The sequence below is a fragment of the Miniopterus natalensis genome, chromosome 17 (assembly GCF_054644295.1).
Source record: "Miniopterus natalensis isolate mMinNat1 chromosome 17, mMinNat1.hap1, whole genome shotgun sequence".
Lineage (NCBI taxonomy): Eukaryota > Metazoa > Chordata > Mammalia > Chiroptera > Miniopteridae > Miniopterus > Miniopterus natalensis.
Window position 1 is genome coordinate 36,805,550 of NC_142097.1, and position 22,969 is coordinate 36,828,518.

Genomic DNA, 22,969 nt, shown 5'->3' on the forward strand with positions numbered 1-22,969 from the left:
GAAAATGCATCTCAAAACACTTTAAGAGCACCCTCTTGGCTATAAAGTCCATCAGGAATTAAAAATACTTGTGATTAAAGCATATAGAACCCCTAGGGACCCTAGCCTTGCCCACACATGGCTGTTTGTGGCTGGAAGTTGGAAGGGCTACTTTCGAAATGATGTTCGTCACAGAGCATTTTATTGCACAGACAAGCCTGCCCTGCTGGCCTCTGTGAATGATGCTTTCTGGGAAATCGATGCTGCGTGCCCCACCAGCAGCCCTGAGGCCCAAAGGCGCTGAGTAGAAGTGAGGACTCGCAGTGTGCAGGTGATGAAACCAGGGAACCATTCCCTGAAACCCCCTGTGGTCCAGGAGCACTTACATGGGAGCTCTCTCAACACCCGGGACTACTACACATCGAACCTGCTTCTCAAAGGCTGGAGGGAGAGGTTGGTTCCCCAGGGTTGCATTAGTAAATTCATATAGCCCCTTACCCTTCTTTGCCAATTTCTCCAACCTTCAGGGCTTCAACAAGAGGCTCTTTACCTAGTTTGGTCAAATTCATTTTGGTCTCAAGAGTCATCAGAAAGGACCCATTGTAGGACATTTCCAAATCGATCCAGAGTCCTGGAGAAATGGTGAAAAAACAGAAGGTGTTTTTTTCCCCCCAGAAAAACATGGCTATAAATGACAGTATAAAAACTTATATTTGAAAGTATCTAAACTGGTATCACATTGAAAGTCTACAGACATATAGATATATATACTGCCTGTACTACTAAGGCATGCAAGAGGAAATCGTGAAAAGAGAAGCTTCTGGAAATGGTTCAGGCACTTGGCAAATTGCCAGCATTTCAATATTAAAACGGTCACAGTGAGCTCAGCGCACATGTTCGTGCTGGAAGGGTCCCATCCTCCGGGTTCTTCTCACATTTAGTGAGAGGGTGGCTTGACCCAAGGCAGAGCCAGGACGAGGTGTGCTGATTCCCAGCCAGTTACGAGGCAGAAGAGAGGTACAGACAAGACATTTCACCGCAAGCTGGGCTGTTCTTTAGAGGCAAGTGAGAGCCAATGTCTTTCTTAAAATTATCTACAATTGGGGGGGGGGGGGGGGGGGACACAAAAAGTGGTTCAGACTTAGCTTGGTGTGATAAGGACAGTGACAAAAACTTTTAGAACCCTTTTCTTTCTGGAAATTGCCTAGTAATGGAAACAAAAGAATTGATGTTTGAACCCCAGGATTATCCAGATAAAGCTGGGTAATCACTTTGTATCTTAGTTTAAGAACCTATTCCTCAGAAAAGCTACTCATGTCAATGAGATCATATCTAAGAGGCCATTTCACTGGGATGGCCACCAGCAGGAATCTAAAATGCAAACAGGGACCAGTCACCTCAGGACTTTCTCCACCAACATTCTGTGACTTGGCAGGTAGGATAGGACAGACTGGGATTTTTCAGACTGAGAGCGACATAATATCTCATGGACTTTCCTTCAAAATATGATCCTTCAAGTAGGTGTTTAAATGTTAATAAAACTCCTAGAGATCCTCAGAAGACAAATGACAACGCTTAAAGGAAGCAGAAAATTAATCTAAAACTACTGTTCATGCACAGCAGCATTTCCAAGCAATTACAGTAAATAACCTATCCCCCATTCGGCCACAACCTCAGCTAAAAGCTCTGCTTAACCTCAAGAAGCACTAATGGTATATAATTCCTCACCAAAGGCAGAATGATTTCCAATTTGTTTTCAACAAATTCTTTTTATCATAATTGAAGGTAATCACTTTCCATGAATGGCCTGGTTTAATTAAGTGATATGCAGACCAGTTGTGATTGTCTTCTTTGTAGCAACTGACAAAACTGCTTTATTTCTTGCTTACATTAAGCAGTTAGAAACCATCAATTAGCTTGTTCTGCAAAGGTACTGCTACTGGAAATAAAGGGCACATCTGCTTTCATAAAGACCTTTAGTCATTAATCACTTCCAGAAGAAGGGTCAGGGCAAAAGCCTTGATATTAATAGATGTTAAACTCAATATAAAAAGAACATCAATAAAGAAAATATTTATTCTATATCTTCAGCTTTATTTAACTTTACAATCAATAGGCCCAAATTACGGGCTTGCTGCACATATTCAGACATATTCACTTCTTTTGACAATTCTAGTCAGGTTTCTAATAAATATTAATAGTATGTATTTATTGCCTTAGAAGGTTGTCATAGTAAAGGCACCAGAATTTGACTTCTTATAAAGTGGGAGGTTTTGTTTGTCTGTTTTTAAATCCAGGACTATGAACACAGGCTTAGTAGGCTTCTGGCCCATGCTCCTGTCACTGGGACATTCCCTCAGTGACATGTGGTCCATGCCCTACCTTCCCGGAGCTGAGGCAGGGAAGAGAAGGGAAGAGCACATGGAGCCCAGTCACAGGGAAGTTCCTCGACCTCCGTGCTCCGGCCTCATCTGCACAAGGGAACCACACTGATGTGTGTAGCCCAGCAGCCGGCACATCCTGGCCAGGGTTCTTCCCTTTCTCTGCCATTGCCAGCCCACTTCCCGACTTCCACGACTCCTGCTCCAGCCCAGTTTGCTGCTGCCATAGCAGACAGAACCAGGCCAGAGGAGGCTGCAGGCCACGAGGGGAGGGGCTGCACTGGCAGCCAGGGAGCCCTGTCTGGGCAGGGGAGGGGACGAGAGGTGGACCTCTGACCGAGCTTATGCATGGGGACAGGGTTTGTGTTTTATATCATTGTATATGTCCCATGAGGCCCACCCATGGGGCCTTGCTCAGCCCTGGTTCTCAGTGAAAATATGCAGAGGTCAAGAGTGGTTTGAGAACCTTTAAAAATAGACACAAACTGCAAATATTCCAACAAATTACTTTAATATGACGTGCTTGCATTCAGGTGAGGGAAGGAAGACAATTTTAGCACTAGGTGCAAGAAAAACTTGCTTCTGTGACAAGATGCAGCAGGCAGAAAGCACCCTGAAAACCTGGGAGCACAACAACCTGGAGCCAAGGCCAGCTAGTTACATAACGGGTGAGTCAGGAGGCTGCCGCCTTGCAAGATTGGAAGATGAAATTAACAGTTTCTAGAAAGGTTGTCTTCCCATTGAAGACATATGTAGTAACAATGTGAAGATGGGACATACACTATTCCACGAGTGGCGACTTAACCTAACTGAGCTGAATGCTACTCATCTGGATGAAGGCAGTTACACAGTTGTTTCTTTTGTGCTCTTGACAAATGTTAAGACTTTATTGCGAGGCATTTCATTTAAATGCTGGCTTCTGTAACCATCTGCTCTTGGTACTGCTCAAGGACAGAAACCAGAGGTTGAGGAGGACAATTTTTTAAGCCTTTAAATAGGAGTAAGGCAGTCTGTCCTGAGAGGTTCTCGGAAAGGACATAAACACACGAGTCCTGTCTTAGCTTGGGCTGTGATAACAACACACCATAAACTGGGTGACTTAAACAACAGACATTTATTTCTCACAGTTCTGGAGGCAGAAGTCCAAGATCCAGTACTGGCCAATTCAGTTCCTTGTGAGGGCTCTCTTCCTGGCTTGTAGATGGCCACCTTCTCACTGTGTCCTCACATGGCAGAGACAGAACATAGCTCTCTGGTCTCTTCTTATGAAGGACACTAATCCTATCATAAGCAACCCCCCTCATAACTTCATCTAAACCTAATTAATTACTTCCAAAGACCCTACCTCCAAATACCATCACATTGTAAGTTAGGACTTCAACATATGAATTTGGGGGGACACAAACATTCAGTCCACAACAGGGCCCCTCATGTTGAGGAGCTGTCCAGTGGTGAAGGGTGATGCCTGATTACCAACAAGTCCCCCTAAAACCAGCACTTTATTCTGTAACACGGAAAACACAACTGACAAGGACAATGGCGAGCTTCAGTGCATCTTCATTGCAAGGACCTGTTAGCAGCTCAGATGACTGTTTTTCCACTCTTCAGCTTCATGAGGAAAGGATCAGTTACCTCCACCACCATTATTCAGAGGGAGACTGCAGCAAAAGTTACAGTTCACTCTATCCAAAAATGCTTATTGAGTTCTTAGTGCAAGATATCAGAGCTAAAGACACTGAGAGGAATCCCTGCCCTCAGGAGGTTTACACCTGAAGAATAAAGATGCTTGGGCCACCTGGTGCAGATGAGACTGCGATGCCACCAGAGATCATTAACAGCCTTGGCGGGCATCACCAGAGACAACCAGAACAGAGGTTCCTCTGCCTTCTTCCTGGTATTCTATTTAACAGACCCCGCAGCCTCAGGAACAGTTCTACTGTGGCCACATCCATCTAGCAGTTTCACTCAGCTGGTAACTGTTTTATTACTATTAAAATAACTAAGAGGCATCGGTCTCACTGGACCAGGTTTAACACGGCACCTGCGGCTCAGGAGTTGTGAGAAGCTAAGCCTTGCTCACCTGAGCTTGGCCCTCATGTTATCTGCTCCTCCATTTCCTCTGTCTCTATTAGTGGTTGATTTTCACACTGAAAGTCAAGATTTGGCATCCAAGGAACAAAGCTTCTCAAATGGAACATTAATAACATATTTCCAAGAGCAGATGTTTGTTATTCTGCTCTTAGGAGAACTCACCAGTGACTGCTTTGTCCCTGGCAAAGAGACTGGTGACATATTGCTCAGATACCAAAGTAAACTAGCATTCCTTGTATTTGGCTGTGTCTTTTAGGATAGGTGTCATTTTTAGCTTAGTCTACCTGTAACTGCCTTCCAAGGTGGTCATAGTCGCAAATCAATCTCCCCATTCCTACCTCTACACCCCACCAAGATCCACAAAAGGGTCTTTTTTCTCCCTTTGTATAATAAGTCATTTTTCTTTCGCAACACAATCTAGTTAGAGAGCATGCATACCATTCCTGTCAGTGCCAAGTCCCACGGACTGGCCCTGTCGCTGGGCTCAGTCCTGGACAGCTGCTCTCCTAACTGTTGACAAGGGTGCTACAGGAGGAATGGGTAGGTCACAGCCTGACTCTGGTTCTGGTTTCTGAAACACCCAGTTGGCAGAGCAACTTCAGTCCCAGCACTGGGTAAGGCACCAGGCACGATGGGTTAAGTCCAGAAGATGAGTGGTAGGAGTAGTAGACGGTGGACACCATCAGTCATGAGTAAGGGTACCTTGTCTGTCTCTGAAGACAGACAAGGTTCCTATTCCTATTGGTCATGGGAATCTTTCCACAGAATGTGACACCTTCAGTTGAAATGTGGGTTGTTAGTTGGGTATCCTGAAACAGGGCAAAACCAGTACAGCATTGCCCATGGTAGATGCTCGATGACTATTTGCAGACTTAAATACAAGCAGCAAACATCCTGAAGACTAAATGAATTAATCTGAACCTGAGGAGCACAGTCCACATCCTTGCTTCATTCTGACAGTGGTCCCAGGCACAGAACATGAAAACCTGGCCAAAAGACGAGGTCCCCACTAAGCCCCATCAGAATTTTTTACTAACAAAGCTTTGTGACACAGCAGCAGAGGAAAACACTGATGGCTCACTAAGTTCCACCTGTCCTCTCTGAGCACTTAACATGAAACAATTTATCTCCACCACAACTGAACAAGGGAGACAGCACTTTACAGATGAGGAAACTGAGGCTGAGTGGTTGGCTAACTTCCTGAGGTCTCACCACGGGACAGTGAAGCAGCAGGGCCCAAACGCAGGTGGCCTGGCTGGGGAGCCAGGGCTCACAGAGAGTCTCCGGCTACGTGCTACGGAACAGGATAAAGGCGAGCTGCTGGGTGACTTTTGGCAAGCCACACCCACTCTGGGCTTTGGCCTACACATCACACATCTACAATACATTAGGGTCTGGCTAGGTCATCTCTGACTGCCCTCCCAAGTCTGTGAAGTCTATCTGCCCAATTCTTTACATGTTTGGTTCTAAATGAATAAGGGAAAGACTATTAGGAGAGATATACCAAAAATGTACCAAATGTACCAAAAAGGTAACCTTGGCTGTCTCTGAATGGTGGGATGATGGGTAATATGTTCCTTTTTACCTTTCCTAAACAGTCCAGTTTGAATAAATGAAGGAGCAAACATTACCTACCCTAACAGAGTTAATAAAACGGGAAAGAACTTGGCTAGGAGGGGTGGCCTCGTGGACCCCAGAGGCCTGGCCCTAGAGACAGCAGCTTGAGTGGGAATAAGGGGTGGGAAGGGGAGGCCAGTTTTGGGTGGGGTTAGAGGAAGGATTCTGGACCCCACTGTGTGTCCTGAAGGGAAGAGAAGAGACCCACACACACTCCATGGCTAAAGATGTATGTGGAGTGGGGAGGAGTCAGAGATAAGGCAGGAGGTCCCAAGCTGGTTTCCAGCCACCTGCCATTGGTGGGGAGTGAAGATGCCCTGGGGAAGGTGGCAGTTTAACCTTATTAACTATACTAGAGACTGGCTGTAGTCTGGACAGGCCAAACACAGCCAATGTGTGATTTTATTCAGAGAAACTACAGACTTTGCTCCTCTGCATGGAGGGTCTGCCAGCTGAAACTGTAGGATGGGTCAGCTGTGAACCCAGCAGTCCGGCCCCAGAGCTGGCGCCCAGAGCCACCACGCCATTGCCTCAAGAGGACCATCTGGAGAATGGAGTGATCCAACCAGCTCTGGACCGAATATCCCTCCTAAGCCATGTGCCTCCAACTAACAAGCACAAGTTAGAAAAACATTTAAAAAAAAAAAGGTATGTGTGGGGGGACCCCACAGGAAGTGCCTCTCCCGAGAGCTTTAAAGCCTCTTCACCCTGGGTTGCTTTCCCCGGAAGGTGAGCTCTGCTTTTCAGAGTCCCTTGTAGCAAGTCACTCCTGATTTTAATTCCCTAAAAGAAGAGTTTCCCTTAGCAATGGAATCCAAAATGTGTATTTCCTCTGTGTTCATTTCTGTTTTACCACCACTTGTATCCTTTGCAGACTTGGCAAAACCTAATTTGGTCAAACTTTTAAAACCCACAGACTTTATGTCTTTATCATTCCTTTCCTCCCTTGTTACACAAGCAGGAAGATCTCTAAAATTTGCCCTGAAAGGAGTTAAATAAGCCTCAAGTGGATTAAAGCTCTGATCTATGTAGTGCAGTGGTTTTCAACCAGTGAGCCGCAAGAATTTTTAAAACACGCAACACCTGACTATTTAGTCAGGGGCACTGACCTCTTTTCCCTTGATTGTCAAATACGAAAATGACAACAGCCAACACAATAGCCATCCAGTGTGAATGAATAAAAATTGGGTTTTTTTTGTCAAATCAGCAAAAAATGCATTTTTTGGTGTGCCGTAGAATTTTAGTAATTAGTTTATGGGTGCCATGAGATGAAAAAGGTTGAAAATCACTGATGTAGTGAAATGTCTCTCTTCAGAGGGACAGGAAAGAGACTGCAGACTTAGACGGTTGGTGAATTTCCCTCAGAGCTGCCCCATGAGGCTGCAGAGTTCAAAGGCACAGGGACACTTCTTAGATGCAGTAAAGCCCAGCTGTGGCACTGTTCCCGTCTCGCTGGAAATTTCTACTAATTCAACCAAGGGCAAATTCGGCTCTGAGATAAGAGACTGCTAATGCATTCGAAAACAGAGCTTGTACATGTATTATTTACTTTCTTTAAGCCCGACCCTCAGAAGGGTTATGTTAGCTGATCATTTACCAGCTTGTTACCCACAAGTCAATTCCTAGAGGCAGAGAGCAAAGGGCAACCCAGAGCCCAGAGCCGAGAGCCCGCTAGAGGCAGAGGAAGGCAGGCAGTGCTTTACGCCTACACGGAGCGAAGATCCTAGCTACACACTGAACGCACTGATGATGTAAAATTTCACATGTGGTTAATAGAGCTCGAGCTAAATCATTTGCAAAGAATCTTTTCTAGTTTTACTCTTAGTGAACCAGAAATTAACCAAACCCAGGCACACTCGGATTTATTAAAGTATAGACATACTGCCCGGCCGGCGTGGCTCAGTGGGTGAGCGTCGGCCTAGGATCCAGGAGATCGAGGTTCGGTTCCCAGTCAGGGCACAGGCCCAGGTTGTGAGCTCGGTCCCCAGTAGGAGGCATGCAGGAGGCAGCCGATCAATGACGACTCTCTCATCGTTGATGTTTCTCTCTCTCTCTCCCCTCCCTCTCCCTTCCTCTCTTTGAAATCAATAAAGATATATTAAAAAAAAAAAAGTATAGACATACTTAAGTGGTTATAGGGGATCTCAAAGTCCAGTATTAGGTGGACTTCCGAATTTGCAAATAATACTTGGGTCTACCTTTCTCTGAAATCAATGAGAAGCTCAAAACATGAAGATATGGGCTCACCGTCAGCTGAAACACTGCTGGAGAGATAGGGCTGCTAACTGTAGTATTAAGAAATAAAACCCTTGTATTTATATCAAATGTTTATAACAGAGGAAATGATTTCACTAAATATAGTTCAAAAGCCATCTGATACAGCCATATAGAGTCACGCATAGATGCTGGAGTCTCTAAATTTTCCAAACATTTACTTCAAAACAAATATCACTCTCTTAAAAAGTTGTAATTCTCTTCTGCCCTACCTTGTTCCTGAGCATTTGTGGAATAACTTAAATCCAGTTTAGGGGGAAGAGGTTCGCTTGAAAAGGGACATTACAGAATGAAAGTCAGCTGCTTCCATAATGGGGAGGTTTTTTTCCCTGCCTGCCCACGGACTATTCTTGCCACCCTGGCTTACTCTTTTCACCAAACTCCCATGTGTTAAATTTTCCATCAAGGTCCTATTAAAACTACGTGCCACAAAATACACATCAGTCTTTACATTTATTTAAACTCTCTATGCATTCTAATCAACTCTTTCTTCCCCAACCCACAAAAGTAGGTGTAAATAATGTGTCAGTAGCATGTCTTAAAAATCAAATCTGAGAACCTTCCTCCAGCAGAGAGCCTTACTCTCAAAATATTGCCTGACAATACATCTTCCTTTTTCAAACACCTAAGAGCCTACTAGGAGTGGTAAGGAACATAAAGATGTAAAACATGGAGATCAAAGAATATGGAGGCTGGAAATTGGGGCGAGGTAAAGGTGTGGATACACAGAGAGGAGGAGCTGCTGGAGAGAGTTCAGGGCTGGGCAGATGCACATGTGAGGCCGGGAGGGGGGAGAGAGACTGAAACCCTGTCACTGCCTCTCACCCCGCAAGGGTTGCAACCACTGTTGTCTAAATCACTCAAAAGTTCAGGCCCCAATGGGCACATAAGCATCTCTGGGCTGAGGGAGGACTTTTTAAGGGTCTGAGAGACTAGAAGGAATAGGAGGGGGAGTCCTGATCTATCCTCATCAGTTTGAGGCTTTGGCTGTTAAGAACAAAGACAACCAACATGAAATACATGATTTTAAAAGTCCCCAAACCCCTCCAAACACAAAGCCTTGGTATTGTCTGCAGTGATGGAGGCATTTTCATACTCATATAAGTGTCATTCCTCTCTAAAGTTAATTAAGAGTTACCTTGGTGATCAACATAAGGCTTGAAGGCCTGAAGGATTTTTGGCACAGCCACCCCCATGTCAAGTTCCGTCAGAGTTAGCTCATTCATAAAGTAGGGGAGCTGGAGGAAAGAAGTAAACAATGAATGAAACGTTAGTACCCTGGTAAATGTTAGAATTCAACATACTCTCAGAAGGAATGCTGGTCAAGGTTTTGGGGACACATTTATTTAACCCAAATTTATTGAGCACATACCACATACTAGGCACTGTAGTACGGACAGAGCTGTGGACAAGCCAGGCAAGGTCCCTGCTCTCACGGGGTTTATCTTGGAGAGGTGGAAACAGGTAAGTAAGTAGACAACTTCAGAGAGTGGTTAGTGCTATAGAGAAACTTAAGCGGGAGAGAGGGAGTCTGGGGCCTGGGTGGCGTTGGCTTTGGTGGCTGAGGAGGCCAGTACCGGGAGGTAAGGTACAGAGAAGAGTACTGTTTGGCATTTGTCCCCTCTCTCTGTTAAAGGCCACAGCTCCTGCTAAGACAGGCAGCCCTCCCCACTGCTCCAGGCCTGGGCTGCTGCACTGTCCCTTTTGGTTTCTCTATAGAAACTCACACATTCATAAATCTTCCCTTTATTCAACTCTCCCCTTAGGTTCCTGCATTTGAGTGGGAGCCCAACTAATACAGTATCAGTAGGAATTTACTCCAGAGGAAATAACATAAAAGTATTAATATCATGCTTAGAAATTCCTACTTTGCCTCAAGATTTCAAAATTAACTCATCTATATTTCTTCTACCTCGACTGTATGTATCTTTAAAAAAAATCTTTTGTCCATTTCTAATTTTAGTGTAAGATGTAAATTAGGGATCTACTTTAATTTTCCCCCCAGTAATTAGTCACCTTTAAATATGAGATTCCCAAGACACCGGAGACTGAGCACCCTGTTGTCTACTAGTATCAAATTGCTTTTATTACTGTAGCTTTATAGTACATTTTAAAACCTGGCAAGACCCTCTTCTTTTCCCCCAGAATTTTCTAATTCTCATGAGTATTTCTCCATTTGAACATTAGAATAATTTTGTAAAATTTAGAATCTTTTTTTTTTTAAGTAAAGTTACGTTAAACATCTGGCATGAATTTAAAGCCTATTTTGACTGGGCCTCTTCAGCTGTCTCTCTGCAGAGAAACCTACATACTTTCAGGATTCCCCAGTCAGAGAACTTCATCTCTGATTTTCTGCAGTGGGGAGGGGTTAATGTAAAGAGGTTATGAAGTCTGTGATGGACAAAACATGCCTAGAGACAGTCAGTATTCAAACCTACACCCGAGCTGGTGGTTCCTGTGTTTGGAAAAGCTTTTTCCGAAGCATCAATGCTATGTGCTTGGCCTCTGAATCAGCCTACAGAACGCTACTTGGCCAAGAATGCAGCCAAAGTCTTGGGCCCTTGCCGCACCCCCATCCTTCTGGTCTATTCTTGTCGTTCTAATACCCAGTGTCAGGAGCGTGCTGGGTTTCTCTGGGGACAGGGGTCCAACACTGAGACAGGGGAGCGAATACTGAAGCAGGGGCATGCTGTCCTTCCTCGCGGCCTGTCCAGCCTCCCACCCCATCCCATCCTACACCCTGCAGTCCTGCGAGGACCTAAGATGAAGGAGGGGACTGGAGGAACTGGGGACTGACAAAGATTCCGCAGGGTACGGTGGGCTCTCATCACCAGTAAGCAGAATGGGGGGGCGGGGATCAGCAGCAGGGTCTGGCTACCTCCTTACTCACCCAAGTACCCAACTCTAAGGTTCTAGAACATCTCTCACTCGCCCCCATCCCCTCCTTGTCCACATCTCTGATCTCGATCAAAACTCTCAGGACCAGGCCCTGGAGCAGCCTCCTTCCTCCCCTGTAGGAAAGGCCGGGAAAGGACACTTCCTCCTGTTCTTTTCAACCAAAACCTCTCTTCTGCCCACTCGAAGGGCACCAGAGTGTGACAGACACTGACTGCATGTTCTTTAGCCTCCTGAGTAAACCCAACCAGGGACTGTACGTGTAGGCGTGTGAGACGTTCTCGGGGGGGGGGGGGGCATGTTAGCAGCTATAAGCAGCAACAGCAGCATTTGCTGAGACGGCACAGAGGCCCTAACTATTGAGAGCCCCACGGCGGTGTTAGAGCAGCCAGCTGAGGCCAAGGGTATACTTGCTGTTGGGGCAGAAACTCAGCTTGTTTTAAACCCACCATTCACCATATACACACGGGGCTGCTCTTTCAAAGTGAGTAATTATCATGCGCAAGGCTGACCATCTGAGGCTGCAGGGCAAGGCCAGCAAAGAGTTCTCTGAATGTCAGGCCTTCATAGGCTACCAGGAAAGAGGGAGGTCTCTGTCATGGGGAATAGCTCAGGCCCCTCCAGCCATTCTGGCTCTTGACTTGCCATTAACCAGCACTCACTACAAAAGGAATAGCTCTTCCACAGATATCTATTATTGATAATAATAAGAGTTCCTTTGGCGGGGGTGGTGGCAGGTTCAGATATTCCACTGCCATGGTCCCCTCTGGTCTGTGGGTAGCAGCTGAGGTCAGGGTGAAGGCGCTGAGGCCGCAATGGAGCGAGTACTGTCCCTGCCTCTGAATGGCTGATGCAACTGGATCCTGGCCCCCTTTCTCCATCCTAACCTTCCAGCACTTCTGACCTCAAATAACACAGGGAGTGTCAGTTTGTGAACTGCAAAAGCCCACAAGACGAGCGAAGTGAGAGAATGAAAATAAAAGACTTTCCCTCAACTCCTCTGGGATGAGGGAACCCACCATTTTCCACCCAGGGGGCAGAGGCTCCGTGGACACTGCCCTGTCTGTTTGTTTTGGAACGTGTGTTACAGGGAGAGCAGAGTCCCATCTGGAGTTCAGGCATGCCCTGCTTTCTGTCACACCCTGCCAGGACCCACAGCACTCCTGCTCAGAGAAGGGCCCATGACAGTCTCTAGGGAAAGAGAACTGCCGGCCTGGCTATGTGCCTTGACCGGGGAACTCAAGCCCTCTACCACCTCCCAAAACCAAGAAGGATGAGTGAGCTCCAGGTGGACTGCAGGTCTCGCACCTCTAATCCTGGGATGGTCACTGCCACTTCCCACTCCCCTCCCACGATCCTGGTGAGTAGGGTGGGTTCAACCCTCAACCCACCTAAAGGACACACACAGACTGACCCTTTTCAACAGAGGGCTCCCAAGTCCCTGCCCCAAATCCTGCTTCGAAATCTGCTCTTTCAGCTTAGGAGGCAGCCTATTCTCTTCATGGGGGCTTGGGAGGAAGACAGAGCTTGTTCCTCACCCAAAAATCAAATCAAAGCTCTTCCATGCCCACGCTTTCCTTCTCTGCAGTTTCACTCGGCTCACAGTCTTCTAACATGGAGTCCCTGAACTCTCTGAAGTCGTGGGCAAGATTCTGTGTCACTGTGCTTTTTTTCTAGGGAAAGGACCCATCTGTTTCTGCTTCTCAAAGGTACCTATGACCCCAAAGACCCACTGATTTAGCCTACTGACTGCACCACCTCAGTGAAAATCTGGGGGCCCTTCCTTGGCTGGATCTTCGCTGGGTTCAAAAACTTACTTCTAAGTAACCTAAGCAAGGTCTCTTGGTTGCCAAAGGTGGTATTAAGTGAGTCCTCCGGTGGCCACCATGAGGAATCCTTATGCAGTTTAAACTCCCTTCCAAGTGGGTCTAAATCAGCACCAGGCTGTTTCTTCAGCAAAGAGAGAGTCCAAAATAAAATACCATCTGGCCAGAAGTAAAGGTCAAGCCCAGACACATTTAGAGTGCAGTGCTAACTTCCTCAGCTTGGAGAGGGAACAGGACATGGGAAAGAGGTCTTAAGTAATGAGGCATGTTCCTCAGCATATACTGTGTGGCACAGACCGTGAGGCTGGGTGGGCTCCGGAAATACTAACTTACAGATAACAGAGTCTATATGACAAACATGAGCTACAGAAGCTCACATTTTCCCAAACCAAATTCTGGATTATCACCTAGAACGGATAAAAATGAGGGCACACAGAAATAAGTGAACAATCACTAAGTCCCCAGATACAATTAGTCATATGGCAAGGTCACAGCCCAGATACACTGTTTGACAAGAACTTACTACTCTCATATGTTACATGCTTTAAACCAAGTTATTTTTCACTGAGGATATAATGGTACAAAACTTCCGGAACTGAAGACTTTGGAATACCTTTATTTTGCTGAGTTTCATTTGGATTTTCTTAGACACCAGATCAGACCAATACTTCTCTCCTAAGAAGTCCCAAAACATTCTTCCAAGCAAGGCGTTCACCCAGGCCTCTTGTTCTTCCTCCTCAGACAGTGGGGCCTCCGGCAACTGGCAAAAGAAATGAGACCAAAATTAGCTGGGAAGCAACTGGAGAGCAAGACAGGTGCTTATTTTTACAGGGTCACTGAAGGATCAGCAACCACGAGTTGTATTTCTTCTCTATAAATTACAAGCCCCACATTATGTCAGTGAAGAGTAAAAGAAAGAAAAGCCACCATCGCAGATAAAAAGCCCTCTTCCCGTCTTCTTTTCCTACCAGTCTTCCTGTGAAGCAGCTAATATTTCATACCACAGCTCACCCGAACGGCCCTGCCCCCCAAATCAGCTTGGTACTGATCAAACGTCTGCCTACCTTTCTTCCGGCCCAGGCTCCCTGGATGAGTAACTGTCAGGCTGGTTCTCACCAGGCAGCCCTACAGTTTCCAGTGCCCAGGACTCTTACAACCAGCCTGATTCTGTGACTCACTATTCTCTTGGGTGAGGGGCAGGGGAGTGCTTAAAAATACTGATGCCTGGGTCCCACACCAGACATGCTAACCTCAGTGGGTATCAAGGATGTTAGAATGTCTCTCACTGATGTAACGAACAGGTGAGGTTGAGAACCCCAGCCCTGCATTAGAGAGCCACTCTCAGGAATTTGGTGAAATTCCTGTAGCTCTTGTCACCTGGGCCTCACATCCACATGAGACAATCCATCTAAAACATCTGTCACAGCCAGTGTGCAAGGTAGGAGAGCAAACCTCGGTTAGTCTCCAGTTTCCAAGGCTAACGAGGCTGGACCACGGCCTAATGAGTGCGAACAGGGAGAAGCAGCAGTGACACCTATGGGAGTGTGGTGAAGTTAGGGGGTTAATGCAGGTAATGCTTGGTGGTCGTCGTTGTCACTGTTGCTGTCCACTGAGCCCACACCAGTCCCTATGATAAGACTCCTCCTCAGGTTCCCTCTTTTATGCCTCACAATACCCCAGAAAGACAGAACTTTTATGTCTATTTTGGGGATAAGAAAACAGACTCCGAGCCGTTCAGTGCCTTGCCTGAGGCCCCTCATTTATTGGCAGAGCCACACACAGCCTCCCTCTCCCGGATCTCCACCTGCTGGGTCCTGTGGGAAGGCGGAAGGGGGTGTGACTGGCTCCTGGCGTGACAGGCATTTCCCTATGCTGAGGTCTCTAATCAGACTGTAACTTTACAGAAACAATTAGCCTTGGAAAGCAAAGACCAAAAGAACTAGAAATGCAGAAATCTGTGAGCTGTTCACCCTTTCACTTCTATGGTTTATATAAATGTATTTGTCCTGTCCTCAGGGGTCGCCTGCAGCAGTAACAGACACCAGACACCCTCATCGTCTCCACACTCCATACATGTGCATTCACACCAGTGCGATGTCCTGTGGGCAGCTGTGGCTGTGCTCAAGTTGCAGCTGTGTGCCTAAGCCAGGGGCACAGTACACCGGCGGCTTGGTGCTCATAGATTTGACACTTGGGGATGTGATGACTTGTGACCTCAAAGGTCAATGGCATGTACCTATGTGTGACTTTTCTGAAGCCTGGAGTTCTGAGGGTCTGACCAGGTGAACCGGTCACTGAGCTTGTGCAGGGCCCAGCCGACTGCCCAGCACCCAGCGGTCCACAAGTCTTGTCAGAGCTTGTGCTGTCTTTCTCTTTGGGGAGGGCTTCACTTGCATTTTCAGCCTAATGTTACTGCATTAAGGGGAGCTATTTTATGTTCTAGAAATCCTTCAAATGTGTGTTTTTTCAAAGGTCTCCCTTAAAATGTTGGTGAGTCTCATTTAAAAATATTAAACTCTGGTTTTGAGGTAGGAGAGTAAGAAGCTAGAAAAATTCCTTGACAAGTGGAATGAGGGAAACTGAGACAAACAGTTAAACAAGGCCAAGCAATTAACAGCCTGCAATATAACTGCAAGATTTTATCTTCCCTAACCAAGGACACTTACGAGCAGATGTCTACACCTCTCCTCCCCAACCAGAGAGTGAGTGGCTTAAATCACCCTGGTCAAGGAGAGAGAGAACAGAGACCCAGTTAGTACTATTAGTGCCAGCCAAAACCCAGAACCAATGAAGTCAGGGGAATAAATAACAAAAAATCCAATTAGAACCAGGCAAATCCAAGATAAAAGCAAAGCAGTGAAGCTGACCAGAGAATGATCCCAAACTCCCCTATAAGCTCATTTTTGATGTATCAGTATATTAAAAAACACACCTGGAAAGCTGTTGAATATTGTTGAGACCCTCCCAAGACCTCCCCTAAAACTTCCACCTTTAGGAAAGAGATAAAAACCCTTAAGACAAAAGACCCAATGCATACTCTCTCTTGAGCAGGACTATGCCCCACCCCCACATCTTTCCTCAGGCGTGTATCTTTGCTTTCTTTCTCCTACACTCTAATGTCCCCATAAGACTTGCAACCAGGGAGCAGGAAGTAGCAGGCAGTGGCAGCTCATCCTGGGCTAACTCCCTGAACCTGTCTCCAAGGTCCCTCTTTTTGCCTCTGTAATTTCCTTTCCTGAATCCATGCTGCCCAGTCTAGGCTCACTGCTATTGCTGTGATCTTGCCTCTTCTCTCTTAAGCCTTTCCTTTCTTTCACTGTCCACAGCTTTAATAAACATAAATATTTCATGTTATGAAATATTTCTTACACAAAGTCAAGAAACCACACATTCCAGACTGACGGGGCAGACCCGCCTCAATCCCAGTCCCTTTCCGGTGACAGTTTAAAAAATAATGCATGTTGGGGCAGGGTGGAAGGGATCAATGGGGAGAAAAGGGACATCTGTAATATTTTGAACAATAATAATAATACATTTGATCATTCCATTTCAGAAGACATGATTCTGCCTCACTTGTTTTAATGGCTGGAGAGTCTTCTCTCTGTGCTTTTCTAGTGCTGTGATGTCTTTTGATATTAACCAAGGCATTTCCACCACTGGGTCCTGGACGGAAGAGCGGAAGTCTGTGATGGGCAAGCCCTCAGTCATGCCACAACTTGTACACGTTATATGGAATCACTTTCCTCTCTGTCTGAACACCTGCACTCTGCCCCCAAGGGGATCTGGTCCAGCTTTTCTGAGGTCATTGCCTTTGAGTCACATCAGATTATCTATGTAGACTTCTCAGTAAACACTCACCCAAGGACAATGCTCTCTTTCCCCCGGGAACTCAGGCAGGGCCTTGCTGCTGCCCACATAAGGGTACTGCATGTCTTCCTTAGATTTGTAGGCTACATAAGAGAGTAGGTTACTTTCCCTTCTCAAGTGGGACAGTCTACCCTTTATTAACCTTTCTTTACAACCCTAGTTATTCACAGTAAACAGGTTTAGCAAAAAAAGAGACAAGAAACAAAGGCTATTTCCCAATTTATGTCTAAGCCAAAGGCATATGATGTAGAAACAAATTTCTAAAATAACTGACAAGCAGGTGTTTTCTGTTTTCAACAGTTCCTTTTTCTAATTCAGGCTTCTCTCCACAGACTGACTGGGAACAAAGAAAAATCCATGAGCAGCAAACATTCAGAATGCATTAAAGCAGCTTTATCAACAAAGTCTGCATTCAACAGGCTGCGAGAAAACTCACTTCCAACGAATGTCACAAACATTAAAGAGCTTAAAGAATAAATGGGCACACGCTTCCTAATTCTCCTGTTTGGCTGCAGGAAGGAATGTGAGAAGACAACTCATTTCACCATTTTAACTATATACGTACATTTACAAAGGGCACTTTCTAAAAATGGCTTCCGCAAAGCAGCTTGGAGGCCAGCGGTCTGAAGGTGAAGGAGGCCACCATAACTGAGCAGCTCTTGGGGTATATCTTGCTAAACACCAGCCTCCAGAGTGAAGTAGGAGAGACTCACTTAATCGTGTGGTGTAACCTTTCCTATTGCAAATGGCCAGGAGACCAGCCCAGGCTTTTTGTTACAAAGAGAGCTTATTGCCTCCGATCCTAACGTTTGGTCACACACAATCTGGTGCCACTTGAGGGTTTCACAAAGGGCTGCTTGGTCCAGGAGAAGGTACAACAAAGGCCCTTCCCCCAGGGCCACTGGCTATAAAAACAATGAAGCAATGCATATTCATGTGGAAAACACCCATAATCCCATATCCAGATGTAATTACTTAAGAACATTTTTACTGTATTTCCTTTCAGTCTTTTATATATATATCTATAGATACCTATATATATATCTCCTTCTGAAACCAAGCAAACTACCTCAACAAGATGATAAAGCTCATGGTCTCTCTCACTAAGCTGGAGGTTAAGCTGACTGGGAAGAGAGAAAATGGTGCCAAGATTACAGGTGTTTGGAGACTTCAGAAGCTGGCACAGCCTGTGGTTGAGGGACAAAGCAGTCACAAGGACAAGTCAGGGTTCAGCAACTGGTCACTAACCACTCAACATCAGAACCAGGCCCTTTTCCCCAAATAGTGGTATTTTATAATTCAAACTTTGAGCTCCAAAGTGATTTCAATATTCAGCATCCCCTGAGCATGTTTTTAATTATTATGGGTAAAAACAACCACCCAAAGTATTTTAGCACTGTTTAATACAAATCTAGTCTATATTTACAAGTTATATTACTGGTGTTTTTCATATTGGTTTGGCTCCTAAGCAGTCTAGCATTAGTTGCCATTAGACCTGGAGCTCTCAGGTAAAAGATGCTTTGACCATGGCCTGTAAGAGGCAGTAGTGGGTGGGAACGGGAGAAGTTGGGGCAAAGGCTGGAGCTGTGTCCCAAGCTCCCTTTATGAAAGAGGTGGGGCATGCTACCCTTGATGGTTGTCAACACGGACGAAGTGACAGTATAACTTGAAGAGATGTCAAAGGCTCCTTTGTGTCTCTGAGTCCTTTAAGTCCCTCTTAACTCATGATATCAGAGGCAATATGGACCCTAAGAAATAACCTGGCCCTGTCTTTGGCAGGAGGAATGAGCACTAATTACACACCCAAGAGGTCCACATGTGGCAAGACTATGGGGAAACAGGCACTCTTATTGCTGGTGGGAATGAACAAGTGTAGCCCTTATGGAGGGAATTTGGCAACATCTAACAAAACCACACATGCATTTACCTTCTGATTTAGCAATCTCACCTCTAAGATGTCATTCTGAAGATACATCCCCAACAATACAAGAATACACATGCACAAAATTATTCATCACAGCATGGTTTATAATTGCAAAATATTGGAAACAGCCTAGATGTCCATGTAAGAGAGAGTAAATGCACTATGGAACATCTGCACAATGAAGTAAGTACTTTGCAGCTGTTTCAAATAAGGGGAGAGGGAGAGAGGTATGAACTGATGTGGAGTGATTTCCAGAATGCACTGCTAAGTGAAAAAAAAGCAAAGTGCAACAGAGTAGCCATAGTGTGCTACCCTTTAAGTAAAATAGAAAAGTAAACCCAGAAAGGATAAACCAGAGACTAGCGAGACCGGTTCAGACAGGGTAAGTAGAAATGGCATGGGGGAATAGAAAGAAGGGGGGGAGATGCCACTTTTCTGAGTATGTCTTTGTACAGCTTTGATTTCTGGAACCATGTTAATGTTTTACATGCGCAAAACAAGGAAATGAAATCAAGGATGGGGGAAAGGTCCTTATTTGTTTAAATTGCATAATTAATAAGAAACAAAACTAGGAAAGAACTATCTCCACTCACTTATAAAGGAAAGCATGAAAAGCAATAAAAGTAGTGCAGGAACACTGTAGCAGATCTTATTTTCCAAAAATGGTAGCAATGGTATTTCACATCCCACATGTTCTTCCGAAAATCCGCTATTCCCTTAAAAAGAGGTGGAATCTCTGCCCTTCTCCTTGCAACTGGGATGGCTTTTGTGACTGCCTTGACTAACAGAGCACAATGGAAGTGACATTAATTTACCTCTGAGACTAGGTCATAAAAGGCAATAGTGTCAGCATGGCTCTTCCTCTAGGGACACTTGCCTTGGAACCCAGTCACTGTGCTGAAAGAAGCCCAGGCCACATGGAGGAGAACTGAGGCCCCCAGCCCTTAAGCCCTACCTGAGCTCCTATCCAACAACGAACATGTACTTGCCAGGCCTGGAAGTAAACCATCTTAGGAGCAGATCCTCCTGCCTGTCCCCAGCCAGCCTCCCCAGCTCACACTGTGCGGAGCAAAGAGAAGCCTTCACTGCAAGCCTAGTCAAATTACAAATCTGTGAGCAAAATAATTATTGTTTTAAGTCACTACTTTTGGGGCTGTTTGTTACGCAGTCATAGATAACTAAAACACACACCTATGCCTTATTCAGGACCATCTCAACTACCAGATCACGAGAGCCAGGTCATGACCACACATGCTTCAGGCAGGCCACATGCAAAAGCCCAGCACTGAAACTCATGCGCTTTCTTCAAACGCCCTTCTTTCAAAGGCTTATCTCTGGTCACACAATTCTGGCTCTCTGGTCGCCTAGCCCATGTAGGTTAGAATGACTAAACTAATAAGGGTGGAGGTGGGAGATGGGGATAGGTGCTCAAGGAAAAGCCAGCTAGAAAAATACATGCCCACACCAACCGACAACCGAGAGAGAAAGCTGCAGTCTGCAGTCTGGGAAGGCTCAGACTGGGGGAGAAAGGCCTTCTGACCTCAGCAGCCCTGCATGACAACAGGCCTGGATTTCCGTTTGTTGTACTAAGTCTTTATCAAGAAAAGATTAAATGATTCCTGCCTACTCTAAGAGAGCCAGGAGTACAATGTGGTTTTTAGATTTTCATGAAACTTAGAAAAGGAAAAAAAATGTTTCCTGGAAAGGAGGTTTGTACTAGAAATTCACCCCTACCCCAGCAACACTGGGTTGAGAGGCTGGGCTGTTGGCCATCAGGGTCTCCCAGCCCTCCTGGGCTCCCAGAGACCCCAGTGATTACATGATACAAAAAGTACATGGAACACACACTGAGGAAATTATGTTCTAAAACCTGTTTGTTGCCCTAGCCGGTTTGGCTCAGCGGTTAGAACATCAGCCTGCAGCTGAAGGGTCCCGGGTTCAATTCCTACCAAGGGCACGTACCTGGGTTGCAGGCTCGATCCTTGGCCCTGGCTGGGGCACGTGCAGGAGGCAACCAATCGATGTCTGTCTGTCTCTCTCTCTCTTGCTCTCTCCCTTTCACTCTCTCTGAAAAGCAATGGAAAAAATATCCTCGGGTAAGGGAAAACCCCCAAACCTGTTTGATTTCATTTAAGGAGCTCTTTTCAAAAGCAAGCTTTTTGTTAGATAACTTTCTGACATCAGTGCATAATTCTCCTCCTCATTCCTGGAGTCTGCTGAGTCCAGGCAGCTGACAGCCCAGGGAGAAAGGGGATCTGGGGGAGGGGCAGGCACTAGTGATAAACTGGACATTTCCAGAACAGTTTTCCATTAACCCTCTCTGGCCTAGAGGGCGGTCTACTTCCCACTCTTGCTGGTAACTTAGGGCAGAGGCAGTGGGCCAGCAAAGGCACTTGGGCTCCTCTCGCCCTAAGGCAGTAGGTCACATGGGGAGGGCTCAGGGCCTCTTCCACACTGAAGAGGCTCAAGGAAACGAATAGACTAAAGGCACAAAGAGAAAGGGATCAGATGCTTCCCATTAAGGACAGAAATACGGTCCCTCTAATAGGTCACTTTAGTAACCGGACATGAAAAACAGGCTTGGTGCTCCACAGGTGGGAGGCTGTGTCTCATAAAATTAGTGAAGGTGGTGGCAGGAGGCCCCGGGTCCAGCATTTTTAGAATGACCAACCAAAATGGCAGTCTCACATCAGGCTTTGCACAATCCATCACAGCAACTGTGAAATTAGCTACTTAACTTCTGTGAGTCCAGATGGAGAGAATATCATCTAGTTTGCAAGACTGTTCAAGGGGTCACAGCAATCTATTAAAGAGCCTAACAAAGCCTGGCATATGGCAGCTTATATTATTTATCTGTCACAGATGGTCTTCAGGCAATGTCTAGATTGTTACACTTTGGAAATAATGCTGGTGGTAAATCTTCAAATGCACAGGGCATAGCTGAGAAGTCTGAGAATTTGAGAATACAATGGCCACTGAGGAATTAGACTTCTATTACTAATGATTCTGGGAACTTCCCTACTGATCACCCAGTTGCTCATGTAAAAAACTAGGATGGTTCTCTCACACCCCACACCTAATTCATCAGCACATCCAGCCAGCTCCCCTACAACACCCCCCTCAAAGCAGCCCCTCCTCACCACCTGCTGTTACCACCTTAATCTTGGCCCCATTCTCCACAGCCATCATCGCCTCCCACCCACTCTTTTCCTCCTACAGCCAATTCTCCAGGGAGAGCCACTTACCTTTTAAAACTCAGATCAATGTTATCTCCTGCTCAAAACCCTCTTAGGGCTTCCCATACCTCCTGGAACTGACCTGATGAGGCCCTGCCTCTCTGTCCCTTGCTCACTGTCACCCACACTGTCCTCATCGCAGTTCCTCGGATACTCCAACCACATACCCTGATTCGGGGCCTTTGCACTTGCTGGCTCCCCACCCAAAATGCCCAAATGTCACCTCCTCAAAGAGGCCCTCCTTGACCACTGATCTAAAATAGAAGCTCTGGCCACTTTCTAGCCTCCCTTATTTGGCTTTATTTTAATTCTTAGCACCACCTAATGTTTGTTTCTTGCTATCTCCTGACTACAGTACAAGCTCCCTGAGGGGAGGGCCGCCTCTGTCTTGTTCATCACTATGTCCCCAGTGCCTAGAACAGGGCCTGGTTCACAGAGGTGCTTATGCACGAAGAAAGGAGTATAAGTGGAAGATCAGAAAAGCCACAGCCTAGCAGCTAGCATTACCTTTTTTCCAGCTGTGGGGCTGCTCTCTGCACTCTGCACAGGGCTCCTCTGGGGGCTTCGGTTCTCTTGGGGAACACACCTGGCCATATACACGCTATAGTCTAGAAGCATCTTCTGCCGCACACTGCCGACCAGCTCCTTCTGCTTTGGCTGGGACATAATCTCCTCCACGCTGCCTTTACTGCTGCTGCGACTGTGGGTCAGGTGCCCCGAAGGACTGCTGTGCCTGCTATGTGAGGACAAAACCCCTGGAGCAAAGAAGTGAGGGCTGTTAATACAGATGAAGCAAAGGACTGCAAAGTAAACGAAATGTAGAACAAACTCCTTTGGGTTACGTTGAGAAAAGCAGCTAAAATGCTACAAATGACTATT

General features: G+C 46.0%; 1 protein-coding gene across 1 annotated transcript in view; it reads right to left on the reverse strand.

Moving 5' to 3' along the window:
• The window catches only part of TEX2 (testis expressed 2), a 79,596-nt gene that overhangs the window by 11,933 nt on the left and 44,694 nt on the right, over positions 1 to 22,969 (reverse strand). The window contains exons 5-8 of the mRNA XM_087826297.1: positions 22,598 to 22,845; positions 13,677 to 13,823; positions 9,481 to 9,580; positions 478 to 610 (exon numbers count right to left, since the gene is read on the reverse strand). Coding sequence (XP_087682423.1) covers positions 478 to 610; positions 9,481 to 9,580; positions 13,677 to 13,823; positions 22,598 to 22,845 — 628 coding nt within the window. The remainder of the gene's footprint in view (positions 1 to 477; positions 611 to 9,480; positions 9,581 to 13,676; positions 13,824 to 22,597; positions 22,846 to 22,969) is intronic.